General features: G+C 52.5%; 1 protein-coding gene across 4 annotated transcripts in view; it reads right to left on the bottom strand.

The window, feature by feature from the left end:
- Positions 1 to 3,622: 3,622 nt before the first annotated feature.
- Positions 3,623 to 14,108, bottom strand: part of RNF212 (ring finger protein 212) — a 64,036-nt gene continuing 53,550 nt past the window's right edge. For 3 of the 4 annotated variants that reach the window (XM_016952718.4, XM_016952722.4, XM_054683677.2), the window contains 3 exons: positions 8,503 to 8,575; positions 5,777 to 5,943; positions 3,623 to 5,442 (listed from right to left, as the gene is read on the bottom strand). In XM_016952718.4, the coding sequence (XP_016808207.1) occupies positions 5,438 to 5,442; positions 5,777 to 5,943; positions 8,503 to 8,575 (245 nt within the window). In that variant the 3' untranslated portion in view covers positions 3,623 to 5,437. Of the gene's footprint in view, positions 5,443 to 5,776; positions 5,944 to 8,502; positions 8,576 to 14,108 lie in introns of those variants that run through there. The other variant, XM_024355953.3, reaches the window with a different exon arrangement.

Raw genomic sequence — 14,108 nt, forward strand, 5'->3', positions numbered from 1 at the left:
TGGCTCGTCGCTGAGGGCGATGCAGTGGTGCTCACGGCTGCGCTGTCCGTGACGGGAAGAGAGGAAGCCGCGGTGCCTCTCAGAGCAGAACACGCAGTCGTGGTTCACTTCTGTGAGTCAGCTACAAGAGCTCACGCCAAACAAAGGGGCCAGTCCATGGAACAACCTCAAGTGTGACCCCCCCCTTTTTTTTTGAGACAGAGTCTCACTCTGTTGCCCAGGCTGGAGTGCAGTGGCGTGATCTTGGCTCACTGCAACCTCTGCCTCCCAGGTTCAAGTGATTCTCCCATCTTAGCCTCTCAGGTAGCTGGGATTCCAGGTGTGTGCCACCCACGCCTGGCTAATTTTTGTATTTTTAGTAGAGACGGGGTTTTGCCATGTTGGTCAGGCTAAGTGTGACCCCATTTTTATTAAAATCAAAACAAAGGACCTCAGTCCAACAAAATAGGAATTCTGAAAGACCAGAAACAGGTCTAGAAGGTGCTGTGCTATGAGTGGGGGAGCGCCTGAAGGTGGAGGCTGGGCCCAGCACCTGGGGAGAGGCCTGGGGACGCCCCTCAGCCACTCCATCTCCAGGTGTCTGCCACAGTTGGGGCCACGAGGAATCGGGAGCCATGATGGTGGAGAAATAGTCAAATATTGATTTAGTACCTACTGGAGTAAAATGCTGATTACCCGTCAATGGATTAGGTGCAAATCACATCACTGGGCACATTTGAATATAATGCATCGTAAAGCACAGCCCAGGCTGTGAAGCCACCCTGAGAAGTTCACAGTTGGTCTCATCGTTTTACGTCCACGCTGTGCATTTGCTTCTGAAGGACCATGGTGGGGGTCTGCACTACTTGTAGAAACAAGAATCCAGTCTAAAGACTTACCCTATGGCTCCGCGTGATCTCTAAATACGGCAGTTTCTGAGCGCCGCGGCCTCCGCCTCTGCGTTCTTTCCTCGAATGCTGAGTGTCTAACCTCGGCTTCTGGGTTTGCTGCTGCTGTTTCACAGAGAGCACCCCACACAGAGCAGCTTGAGGATGCCCCGCTGCTTCCCTGGTTGTGGATAAGCCAGGCAGCTGGCGGGTGGCACGGCACGAGCGCTGGCTGTGCCTGCTGGGCACTGCCTTCACGCACTCCCAATCCTGCCTCATCAGCCCAGGTCGTCGCTTTGCTGAGTTGCTCAACGCTTTCACACTCAGCGGGCGGCACTAAACAGACGCTTTCCTGCGGGAACAAACCCAGCCGGGCGCGGGCACCGCTCAGGCCCCCTTGGTCTAGTGCCCTCTAGTGTTGCCGGCCAGCACTGCTGCAGAGGCTGCGGGTCGCTCGGACGGGAATGGATGGAAATGTGGCTGAAGCCACTGTTAACCCGGAAGTGTTTTGCCTATGTTTGTTAACCAGCTATGAAACTAAACATTCTCACACTGCCAGCAAAATGACCATTTTTTCATTTAATTTGCAGAGAACAGCATTATTAGTGGCAAACATCCTGAAGGAAACAAAATGTGGTCAAGTTGAGCTAACATCACATTATTTTCCTGAAGAATGCTGTGTGAACTCATGGAGTCCGTCTGCACTAATCAGTCCAGTGAATGGCTTCCTTCCTTCTGGCAGAGTTCCTTCTCCAGCATTTCCTCCAAATCCCACCCAGCAATAATGACATCTGTCTATAAACATTAGTTTTAGTCTCAAATATTTTTTCCCTCAAAACTCAGAAGCTTAGTGAGAAAATAAAAATCACAATGAGCAATGTGTCCACTCCCCTGGCACTTCCGGACTTCCCGTAACACACACACAGAGCTCAAACCACATGTCTTGTTGGCAACTGCCTCCCTATGCTGTCACCACGAGGGCCTTGCTGTGCTGGTTGATGAGATGGATGTGGTGCTTAGGCAGGTGATGTGGTTTGGCTGTGTCCCCACCCAGTCTCATCTTGAACGGTGGACTTGGTGCTTGGACGGGCAGGTGATGTGGTTTGGCTGTGTCCTCACCCAAATCTCATCTTGAACTGTGGCTCCCACAATTCCTACATTGTGGAAGGGACCCGATGGGAGGTAACTGAATCATGTGGGCGGGTCTTTCCCATGCTGGTCTCACGAGAGTAAGTCTCATGGGATCTGATGGTTTTATAGGAGCAGTTCCCTGCGCACACTCTCTGCCTGCCGCCATGTAAGATGTGCCTTTGCTCCTTCTTTGCCTTCCACCATGACTGTGAGGCCTCCCCAGCCATGTGGGGCTGTGAGTCCATTTGATCTTTTTCCTTTATGAACTATCCCGTCTCAGTCAGGTATGTCTTTATTAGCAGCGTGAGAACAGACTAATACAGCAGGGAACCATTTTTTTCACCAAAAAAGGCAAAATTTAGTAAAACATCCAGACAGTGGCACAAAGCTATTCTGTGGATAGAGCCGATGGATAGCACTGCCGAGGCGGAACTCCCACCTGTCCTCACAGCAGCGCAGGGCCTGAGGGATGATGCCTGAGGCTGCACAGCGGTGGGGGACTCAGCCCAAGGTTATGTCTTGGCCCTGAATCACAGCTGCACCGCGAGTGGTGGAGGCAGCCCCCCCACTGCCTGCAGCACAGCCCACGAGACACCACCGGGCAGGACAACTCACAGCGGGCGGTGGGGGGTGGGGGAAAGGCTTGGCTGCTGTACACCCACACGTGGGAGTGGCAGAGCCTGCAGAAAAGGTGCCGCCCACTTCTAGCCCAGGACGCGCATGAAGAGCTGAGGGCACTGCCCCTCCATGGTCCTGCCCCCCTGCCAGTCTCTGCTGCTCCATCATGACCCCACGGCTGGCCCTGGGCTTTCACAGTCTTGTTTCACACAGCTCGTGCCTTCACACATCATCCCTCAGGCCCTGCGCTGCTGTTCCTGGGCTGAACGTGGGCTTTCATGCACTGCATAAGGACAGGCGGGAGTTCCGCCTCGGCAGTGCTGTCTGTCGCCTCCATCCACGGAGTAAGCTTGTGCCACTGTCTGGATGTTTTACTAAATTGTGCCTTTTCTGGTGACAATCACTGGAAAAGAAGGAAAGGTGTGCTGAGGTGGGCCAGTGGCAAATCGAGGCGCAAGGGCTGCCCCTAGCGAATGTCTGGACAGAACCAGGTGCTGCAGGGTGGACCCTGGCCAAATGCAGGCTCAACTATGAAAAACAACAACAATAAAGAACAGGAAATGCTACAAGTATGGCTTCAAGTTTATGTCTAGAAAGGTGAAGTGATGGAAGAAACTGCAATTTTAAAATCAGGGACCACTCATCAGCCCCCAGACAGAAGGGCCCGGGGCTGCCTGGAGAGAGGGTGAGGCAGTGGCGGGCAGCCCCGGGGCAATATTTCTTGGCAAAGTTTTCAAAGAAGTCCCCTAAGGAACACCATGAGGACGGCATGAGGACGGCCCCGGCCACGTTCCTTTGCAGGATCAGCTCCAGCAAGTCCACCTGCCAGAACCAAGGCGGCCCGCTGCAGACTGAGCTGAGCCCTGCGAGGTAAACCGTGAGAACGGCAGCTGCGGGAAGAGAAGCGATTCCTACCGCTTGTATTTCACATGTAGCCTGCAGCTGGACGTGTGAAGCCCGCATGCACATATCACATAGCACATACAGGGAATGCAGCACCAGTGCCATAATTTGATTCATGATTTTACGTTTTGAAATTTCTGGGAATGAAACCAACTTAGAACATGCACGCTACTACAAGATTTTTGCATATCTGATTTCAGCACGAGTTTCTGGAGCACAGTCAGCTCCCGGAGGGGACAGTCAGCTCCCAGAAGGGACAGTCAGCTCCCGGAGGGGACAGTCAGCTCCTGGAGGGGACAATCAGCTCCCGGTAGAGCGGATAGTCAGCTCCCGGAGGGGACAGTCAGCTCCCAGAGGGGATAGTCAGCTCATAGAGGGGACAGTCAGCTCCCAGAGGGGATAGTCAGCTCATAGAGGGGACAGTCAGCTCCCGGCAGAGGGGACAGTCAGCTCCCAGAAGGGATAGCTCCCGGAGGGGACAGTCAGCTCCCAGCAGCGGGGACAGTCAGCTCCCGGCAGAGGGGACAGTCAGCTCCCGGAGGGGAAAGTCAGCTCCCGGAGGGGACAGTCAACTCACAGAGGGAACAGCCAGCTCCCAGCAGAGGGGATAGTCAGCTGCTGGCAGAGGGGACAGTCAGCTCCCAGAGGGGACAGTCAGCTGCCAGAGGGGACAGTCAGCTGCCAGAGGGGACAGTCAGCTGCCGGAGGGGACAGTCAGCTCCCGGAGGGGAAAGTCAGCTCCTGGAAGGGACAGTCAGCTCCCGGAGGGAACAGTCAGCTCCTGGAAGGGACAGTCAGCTCCCGGCAGAGGGGACAGTCAGCTCCCGGCAGAGGGGACAGTCAGCTCCCGGCAGAGGGGACAGTCAGCTCCCGGCAGAGGGGATAATCAGCTCCCAGAGGGGACAGTCAATCCGGGACAGCCATGAATGCCATGACTTCCAGAAGAACATGGGCACCCTCTGTCCAGCAGCCCAGGCATCCTGGCATCTGGAGGGCCCAGGGGAGGCGCCTGGGAGGCTGCTGTGAAGGCAGGGACGCCTCGCCTGAAATAAAGTCTCTGTGTGCAGCCCGGCAGTGCCTCAGCTCCGCCTGCAGTGAAGGTGAGGATTCTCCTGCTTCACGTGGCGGCCGGCTGCTGTTAACTCGGTTAACTCGAGTGAGATAACAAAGTTCTTTGACACTTTTTAGGTAAATGCAAACTAAAAGATTAGAACTAACCCCATAAGCCTCTTTTCCAACCCTGTGTGTTCCCGGCTGGCGGGAGAGACGTGGGTCTGAGACTCTCTGGGAGCCACGTGCACAGGGGCGTCTCCTGCAGGAGACCCCACCCTCCTGACGGATGAGGAGGCTCCACCCACACAGGCCGCATCTGCAGGGTGAGCTCAGGCCCGGAATTCATCTCTGGACCTGACAGAGATTCATCCGCTGAAGCCGGCATCACAGGCCAGCTGTGAGTACTGTGTGACCAGAATGCGTAGTAATCACCTAACGCAGGATGTGGCGGCGCCGACCCACGCTGCGTGCGCACCCCACAGCAGACCTGTCTCCGCCGCGAGCTGCAGCCGGAACCTTCTAACAGGAAATCAACAGGCAGGTGTTCGTTTTGCCTCCAGCATCAACATTTTAAGGAAGTTCCAAGTTGCAAACATATCACATATATGCTAGCCCTGATAATCAGAAAAATACTTTATGCGACTACCTTACTTAATTATTTCAACAAGAGGGAAAGTACAGTCGCACTGGCTGTCTAACGTACACATGCTGGTGGGCACGAAGGCTGGAGGACTGGAAGTGGGCAGAGCGGGTGGCTGGGTGCTCATCTTTCAGGTGTCACTGCCCCAAGGTGAGCAGGTCCCGCAGGAGGCATGGAAGTCGTGGTAAAAACACATCAACTTTGTCTTTGAAATGACTTCAAAACTTCACACTGTTGAGGAAAATGAGGGTGCACATGTTACATACAAAAAATAAGCTGGGGAGAAGAGTTTATTCACTAAAATGTGTATTTTAAAAAATTCAGATGTCATCTTAGTATTTTCAGAGTATTATCAATATGTTTAAGTCATAATTTTGGAAATTCACAATGAATATAAAAGTGAACGTTACTGCGTTTCTGAACAACTAAGGCAAAACTCAGAAACACAACTCTTGAGAAGGTTTAGAGCTCCATGTCTGCCCTTGGCACACACTCAGTTAAAGAGCTTCTTTACACACGCAGTTTCCCAAAAGCATTTTCTTCCTGAGGCTGGCTGAGCACTTGCCTAAACACTGCCTCTGCAGCAGGCTGGAGATGCTGATGGGCGGCCGGGGGGGCAGCCTGGCCTGGGAGCCCCCGAAGCTTGGAGAGTCCCCTCTTCCTGCTCTCCCTGGTAACTGTGGTGTTGGCGTTAGTGGGGGTCCCTTGTAGGGAATTTGCAGAGGTGGAATCCTAATAAATTCAAGAAACACAACATCATGAATGCTCGGAGCATCTCTGGTGACACGACAGTTACAGCACTGACCGTTTTGTGGTTTTAAAGGCCTGGATTCAAAGGCATCTCTGAGTACCTCGGAGCAGCACGCACACCCCCGCCCGGCGGCCAGCAGAAGATGTGGACCGATGCTGCAGGGCCCGTGGGCACCCGGGAGGGTCGACAACCCAGGCCAGCGGGGATGGGAGGTGGGGGCGTGAGAGAACGCTGAGGCCTGCAGGCAGCCAGGGGCGGACTGGACCGCAGGCATCAAAAGCCACTCAAGGGCTCTGGGGGGCTGACATGGGAGGGTCTGCCTTTTAGCGAGACCACCGGACCTTTGAACACATGAGTTCGGTTGACAGAGATGTCGGTGTGTGCTTAAATATGCAGCAGACGGAGTGGGAGGCCACCCAGAGGTCTGAGAAGAGCAGGGGGAGGTGAACTGTGGTCTGTTCCGGGGCTGGGGCTGAGTCCAGCCTGCCACCTGTTTTTGTAAATAAAGTTTTACTGGAACCCAGCCACACCCATTAATTTACACACTGCCTGCCCCGGCCTTCTCAATACAGAGGTGGAGCTGAGCAGCTGCCCCAAAAACCAAACATATTTACTACCTGCCCTTTATAGAAGACGCCCGCTGACCCACGGCCTATTCCTGTGGTAGAACAGCACGCAGTCACCACGTGGTACTTTTGAAGTTTTTAGCAACAGGGCAAATGCCTACATTATATCTTAGCTTCAAAAAAGCAAACTCCTGGCCGGGCATGGTGGCTCATGCCTGTAATCCCAGCACCTTGGGAGGCCGAGGCAGGCAGATCACCTGAGGTCGGGAGTTCGAGACCAGCCTGATCAACATGGTGAAACCCCGTCTCTACTAAAAATACAAAATTAGCCGAGTGTGGTGGTGCATGTCTGTAATCCCAGCTACTCAGGAGGCTGAGGCAGGAGAATCACTTGAACCCGGGAGGCGGAGGTTGCGGTGAGCCAAGATCGTGCTACTGCACTCCAGCCTGGGCAACAAAGAGTGAGACTCCGGCTAAAAAAAAAAGCAAACTCTAAAGTAGTATATACAACAAAACCTGACTCAAAGCATGTAAAAACAGGGATGAAAAGCAACATATTAAACTTTTAGCAGTAATTCTGGTGAGTGGGATGATGAGCAGTTTTATTTTGCTGACAATTTCCTTTAAAACGCTGTGAAGAAGGCGCTTGTGGGGGTTAGAACGCTGTGAAGAAGGCGCTTGTGGGGGTTAGAACGCTGTGAAGGAGGTGCTTGTGGGGGTTAGAACGCTGTGAAGGAGGTGCTTGTGGGGGTTAGAACGCTGTGAAGGAGGTGCTTGTGGGGGTTAGAACGCTGTGAAGGAGGTGCTTGTGGGGGTTAGAACGCTGTGAAGGAGGTGCTTGTGGGGGTTAGAACGCTGTGAAGGAGGTGCTGGCGGGGGTTAGAACGCTGTGAAGGAGGTGCTGGCGGGGGTTAGAACGCTGTGAAGAAGGCGCTGGTGGGGGTTAGAACGCTGTGAAGAAGGTGCTGGTGGGGGTTAGAACGCTGTGAAGGAGGTGCTTGTGGGGGTTAGAACGCTGTGAAGGAGGTGCTTGTGGGGGTTAGAACGCTGTGAAGGAGGCGCTTGTGGGGGTTAGAACGCTGTGAAGGAGGCGCTGGTGGGGGTTAGAACGCTGTGAAGAAGGCGCTGGTGGGGGTTAGAACGCTGTGAAGAAGGTGCTGGTGGGGGTTAGAACGCTGTGAAGAAGGCGCTGGTGGGGGTTAGAACGCTGTGAAGAAGGCGCTTGTGGGGGTTAGAACGCTGTGAAGGAGGTGCTTGTGGGGGTTAGAACGCTGTGAAGGAGGTGCTTGTGGGGGTTAGAACGCTGTGAAGGAGGTGCTTGTGGGGGTTAGAACGCTGTGAAGGAGGTGCTTGTGGGGGTTAGAACGCTGTGAAGGAGGTGCTTGTGGGGGTTAGAACGCTGTGAAGGAGGTGCTGGTGGGGGTTAGAACGCTGTGAAGAAGGCGCTGGTGGGGGTTAGAACGCTGTGAAGAAGGTGCTGGTGGGGGTTAGAACGCTGTGAAGGAGGTGCTTGTGGGGGTTAGAACGCTGTGAAGGAGGTGCTTGTGGGGGTTAGAACGCTGTGAAGGAGGTGCTGGCGGGGGTTAGAACGCTGTGAAGGAGGTGCTGGCAGGGGTTAGAACGCTGTGAAGAAGGCGCTGGTGGGGGTTAGAACGCTGTGAAGAAGGTGCTGGTGGGGGTTAGAACGCTGTGAAGGAGGTGCTTGTGGGGGTTAGAACGCTGTGAAGGAGGTGCTTGTGGGGGTTAGAACGCTGTGAAGGAGGTGCTGGCGGGGGTTAGAACGCTGTGAAGGAGGTGCTGGCAGGGGTTAGAACGCTGTGAAGGAGGTGCTGGCAGGGGTTAGAACGCTGTGAAGAAGGCGCTGGTGGGGGTTAGAACGCTGTGAAGAAGGTGCTGGTGGGGGTTAGAACGCTGTGAAGGAGGTGCTTGCGAGGGTTAGAACGCTGTGAAGGAGGCGCTTGCGGGGGGCACTACCTGAGAGGCTTTCCCATGCTCCTCTGACTCGGCGTCAGGCCGGGATGCTCGGGGCCCCGGGAGGAGACGCTGCCTGTGGTGGAACAAGAATAAAACACGAGTCGTTCATGTTAACACATCACGGTGCTTTGAGGACGACGACCAGGCCAGCCTGCTGCGTTTCTCCGTAGCTGTCACTGACTCCCTGCCACGAGGGCAGTGGCAGGCAGAGCCACACAGGCACGCGGGTCCTCTTAGGTTGCGGGCAGCCCTGGTGCCAACACGACACTCTGAGAAGCCCTGGGTCTTCCACATGAGGGCGTAAATATCCTACATTTTAATCTTTCTACCTTTATGCACCTCTGCAGCTTAGAGAATATGTAAGCCATCTGAATCATCAGCAGCTGGATAGCAAGACCTGGAAACGAACTGGCCAGTCCCAGCTGAGTTTCAGCCTCACTGAGGGGCCCTCGGCCCGTGGGCTCTGCGAGGGGAGCCTGCCCATCACGGGGGCAGCTGTGGGCATGCGGACTGTGCCTGGCATACACAGGTACTCAATGAGCATCTGGAGCACGAGCTTCCTCCCCCGCCTCTCCCAAGCCTTGGCTCCTGCTACCCTGAGAACTGCCGGAAGGGCAAAAGCGCGTCCAGAATTTCTTTCAGTGCCCCACCCGTGTTTGCTTTCTCCAGGCGCCTTGTAACATGAAAGGGGAGATGTGACGACTGAGTTCTCAAGCAACACCTGCTCCTGGACCCCAGGATGGGAAAGCCACCCAGTGAGGGAGCCCAAGCATTAGGCTTCCCCAGCGCAGTGACTGTGACTGTCCAGTGCCCTGCCTGCTGCGGCACGTCGGGGGGTTGCCGGCTTGTGGGGCAGGAGGCCCCGAGCACAAGGCAGCCTCCGTGCCCCCGACAGGGGTCTTGTCTTTGCCCCGGGGCTGTGCGGACCTTGTGAGGATGCTGCCTGCGGGAGGCATCGTAACTCCTCAGTCTGCAGGTGACCCTGAGAAGGTTCCAAAGAACAGCTAAGAGCAAGAAGGAAAGCTTACTAGGCTGTGTGAGTGCTGCCTTCACTTCTGTCTTGTATCACGGTTTGGCATCTGGAGGCTTGTGGACCCTGCAGAGACTGCCCTCCTAGGGACAGCCAGTTCCTAGAGGCAGGAGGCCACGGTGAGCACACTTCTGATATGAAAGCCAACAAATCCAGAGCCCGTGTTCAGAGCCAACCCCAAGCCTGGGCGGCCTGTTCCACTCACCCTGCCTGATCCTCCCATGAGAACCACAGCCAAGGTGCTAGGTCTCCCCTCACTCCCTCCCTGGGGGTCTCTGGGGAACTATGAGCGGAAACTCCTTTCCTCATAGCCGTTGCCTCCTCATCCGTCAGCCTCACACCAGTGATTAAAACAAAACCCTGTACATTGAACACACAGAACCACAAATAATAACGATGGCAGGTATCTTTTGTTAAGTAACTTATGCTCAATACTATATGGTCAGTTGAAATTGTAGGCTGGGTGTGGTGGCTCATGCCTGTAATCCCAGCACTTTGGGAGGCCAAGGCGGGTGGATCACCTGAGGTCGGGAGTTCAAGACCAGCCCGACCAACACGGAGAAACCCTGTCTCTACTAAAAATACAAAATTAACCAGGCGTGGTGGCGCATGCCTGTAATCCCAGCTACTAGGGAGGCTGAGGCAGGAGAATCACTTGAACCTGGGAGGCTAAGGTTAGGTTGCAGTGAGCTGAGATCACACCATTGCACTCCAGCCTGGGCAACAAGAGCGAAACTCCATCAAAAAAAGAAAAAAAAAAAAAAAGAAATTGTTTCCTATTTACTCAATGGAAATTTTTCAAGATAACTATTACCAACAGAGATGAAGAGACTGAGGACCCAAGAGGCCAACAATTCACCCAGGGTCTGGCAAGCAGTGCTCAAGAGAGCCAAGTGTGGGTCATAGGATCTCAGACCCAAAAGACCCCTGCCGATCAGCCCCCTGTGTGTCCCACAGGGCTTGGAGAATCCTGAGGAGTCCTTCAGGTTCTGCTGAGAATCAAGTCACACCAGGCGTCATCCTGAAGAGCAGTGACTCAGAGAAAGGGGCCGCCAGGGAGTGCTAGAGGAAGGCCCGAAAGCCACCCAGAGCCAGGCCAGCTCTCGAGAGCACAACAGCCCTGAGGTGGGAGGAGCTCCTCAGGGTGCCAAGGGGGCGCCATGTTTCAGTCCCACTAAGAAGCAGGTGACCAGAGGGGTAACCCATTCCCACAACACCTTCCAGTGCAGCGGTCTCTGTTCAGGGGAGTAATGCTATTTAATGTGTTTCACAAAGATGTCCATTTGAAAAATTTAACTGAAACATGCTGACATTTGAAGAGAGTAAATTTCACCATCTGGATGCCCAGCAGCCTGTTTCCCTGTGATGCCAGATCCACTGTGCTGTGTTCTGGAGGGGACCGCGTACTGAAGAGTGAGCGCCCTGCGCCCCTGCTGACAGGTCAGACAGCCCCACACACTGCTCAGTGAGTCTGCAAGGCAGATAACGCACAGACGGCCCGCCTGCCACTCCAGCATGTGAGGGGTCCAGGACCTGCCGTTCACCAACTCATTCAATGAGTGCTTGTTGAGGAGGACTGCTGGCTACAGTGCAGTAGAAATCAATGAGTTATCTCTACGAAGCCAAGTGCGAAACTGGACAAAATGGTAGAAACAACCATTCAGGCCTCTGGAAATCAATTCAAGGCAGACAACAAATCAGAAAACATTGACTCCTGAAATCAGAACACACTGACTCCTGAAATCCCGTTGCAGCTTTGGGAGGAGCGGGACTTGGTTTCCCAGCCTGAGGGTGAATACAGACACAAAATTCCTCAATAAAATACCAGCAAACCAAATCCAGCAGCATATAAGCAGCTGCTCCACCTCCCCCTACCCCACTCTACCCAGCAAGAGCACAGCTGCACCAGGGTGGGTAGCTGAGGACCAGCAGCCTTGCTTCCAGAGGGGGTGGGCTCAAGGTGGGAGGGGAACACTTTCATCAGCCACGAGGGGTCCATCTGCAGGACCTGGAGAGGCCCACAGTCCTGGCTGGGGAGGGGTAAGGAGGGCAGGGACCAGTCAGAAAAATAACGGGGGGATGCCGAGAACAAGAGAGCCAGACAGAGGCGGCTTCCCCGGAACCCTGGCCGACAGAAGCAGCACAGGCCTGTGCAGGGGGATCCAGTGCGGCCACAGAAGTGATGCCACAGGGGACCAGGAACTGACTGGATATCGGCTCCCCACATGCACAGATCATTCATTGGCCATGGGGAGCCTCAGGGATGCGTGGGGTTGGAGCACAACCACAGACAGAGCAGCGGCCAACCGCTGAGCTGTAAAGACAGGCGGACACCCCGGGACATCTCAGCTCAACAAGAAAAGAGCAGAAACCATGAGCGGACACATCTGCGGCTGCCGTGGACACAGATTCTCCAGCTTAGGTCCAGGTAAAATACCCAAGCAAACAAAAACCAATCAAACAACCTTGGATAAAAATACAAGAATCCAGACTTGCTGGGACAAATACAGTACCCAGGTTGTCCAGATTGCAGCCCCAAATTATGGGATAAGCAAAGAAACAGAAGCGTGACCACACTCAGGGAAAAGGGCAGATGGCAGAGGCCCACGCTGTGCGGCCCAGATCGCATTTCCTAAGGACTCCAGAGCGGCCACCGTAAATGAGCCAAAGAATTAAAGGAAAATATGATGATAATGACTCCAGGCACAGGGCTTTCAACACAAAAACAGAAATGCTAAAGAAAAAAGAACCAAGAAGGGAACATTTTCTAACTCATTCTATGAGGACAGAATGAGGTCCTGACACCAAAAGCAGACAGAAACGTTACAAGGAAAGAAGTGTGCTGACCAGTATCTCTTATGAATACAGACACACAATTCCTCAACAAAATACCAGCAAACAAAATCCAGCAGCGTATAAGAAAGATCATACACCACGACCAACCGGGATTCATCTCAGGAATGCACAGTTCCTTCAACATACAGAAATCAACACCATATTAATATATTCTATCAATGGAAGTAATTACATCTATGAACACATCATGGTAACAGAACAAAACCCAATAATCATCTCAAAAGAGAAAGAGAAAGCACTTGAAAAATTTAACCCTTCTTCATGACAAAAAAGGACTAGAAGGGCACTTCTCAACCCTATAAAGGGCGCCTCCAGGAAACCCTCAGTGAACACCATCCTTCATGGTGAAAGGCTGAAAGTTTCCTCCTAAGATCAGGAACAGAACAAAGACAAGGATGTCTGTTCTTGCCGCTTGTATTCAACACTGTATTGAAAGTTCCAGAGAGGGCGGTTAGGCGAGAAAAACAAATGAAAGTCCTGCAGTGGGACAGGAAGTGAAAAGATAAAAATAAAAGTAAAAGATAAATAAAAGGCATCGTGGTTGGAAAGGAAAAAGTAAAACAACCTCCACTTGCAGATGACATGATTTGCCATATACAGAAAACCCTAGAGAATCCACAAAAAAAATCCCCAGAGCTCATAAACTCAGTAGATTGCAGGATACAAGATCCATCTATAAAAATCAGTTGTATTTCTACATACTAGCAATGAAAACCTGAAAATAAAAGTTACAAAACAATTCTATTTATGGTAGCACCAAAATAACAAAATACTTAGGAATAAATTTTACCAATGAAGTGCAAGATTTCTTCACTGAAAACTGCAAAATACCATTGAAAGAAATCAAAGACCTAAATAAAGGTAAAGCTATGTCCAACATTCATGGATTGGAAGATGCAGTGTTAGTATTAGATGGCAATATCCCCTACATTGATGTACAAGGTGAATTAAAACTCTACCGAGATTTCAACCTGCTTTGTCAGCAGAAATGGGAAAGTTGATCCTAAAATTCATATGGAAATGCAAGGAACTCAAAATATGCAAAACAATCTCAAAAAAGAACAAAGTTGGAAAACTCACACTTCATAATTTCAAAAGTTACTATAAAGCTTTAGTAAGTGAAAGACAAAAAGAAAAATACTTAAAGCAGCAAGAGAAGAGCAACTCATCACCTACAGGACAATACGATTTACAGCTGACTTCTCATCAGAAATAATGGAAATGGCTGGGTAAGGTAGCTCATGCCTGTAATCCCAGCACTTTGGGAGGCCGAGGTGGGCAGATCACCTGAGGTCAGGAGTTTGAGACCAGCCTGGCCAACATGGTGAAACCCCATCTCTACAAAACTAGCCAGGTGTGGTGGCGCGCACCTGTAATCCCAGCTCCTCAGGAGGCTGAGGCAGGAGAATCACTTGAACCCAGAGGTGGAGGTTGCAGTGAGATCACACCATTGCACTCCAGCTTGGGCAACAGAGTGAGACTCAGTCTCAAAAAAAAAAAAAAAAAAAAAAGAAAGAAAAAAGAAAAATTAGCCAGGTGTGGTGGTGCATGCCTACAGTCCCAGATACTCAGGAGGCTGAGGTGGGAGGATCGATTGAGCCCAGGAGGTCCAGGCTGCAGTGAGCCATGGTCAAGACACTGCACTCTAGCCTGGGCGGCAGAGTGAGACCCAGTCTCAAAAAAAAAAAAATGAAAAAACCCAATATTAATAATAATGGAA

This window comes from Pan troglodytes, chromosome 3, assembly GCF_028858775.2.
Source record: "Pan troglodytes isolate AG18354 chromosome 3, NHGRI_mPanTro3-v2.0_pri, whole genome shotgun sequence".
Taxonomy (NCBI): domain Eukaryota; kingdom Metazoa; phylum Chordata; class Mammalia; order Primates; family Hominidae; genus Pan; species Pan troglodytes.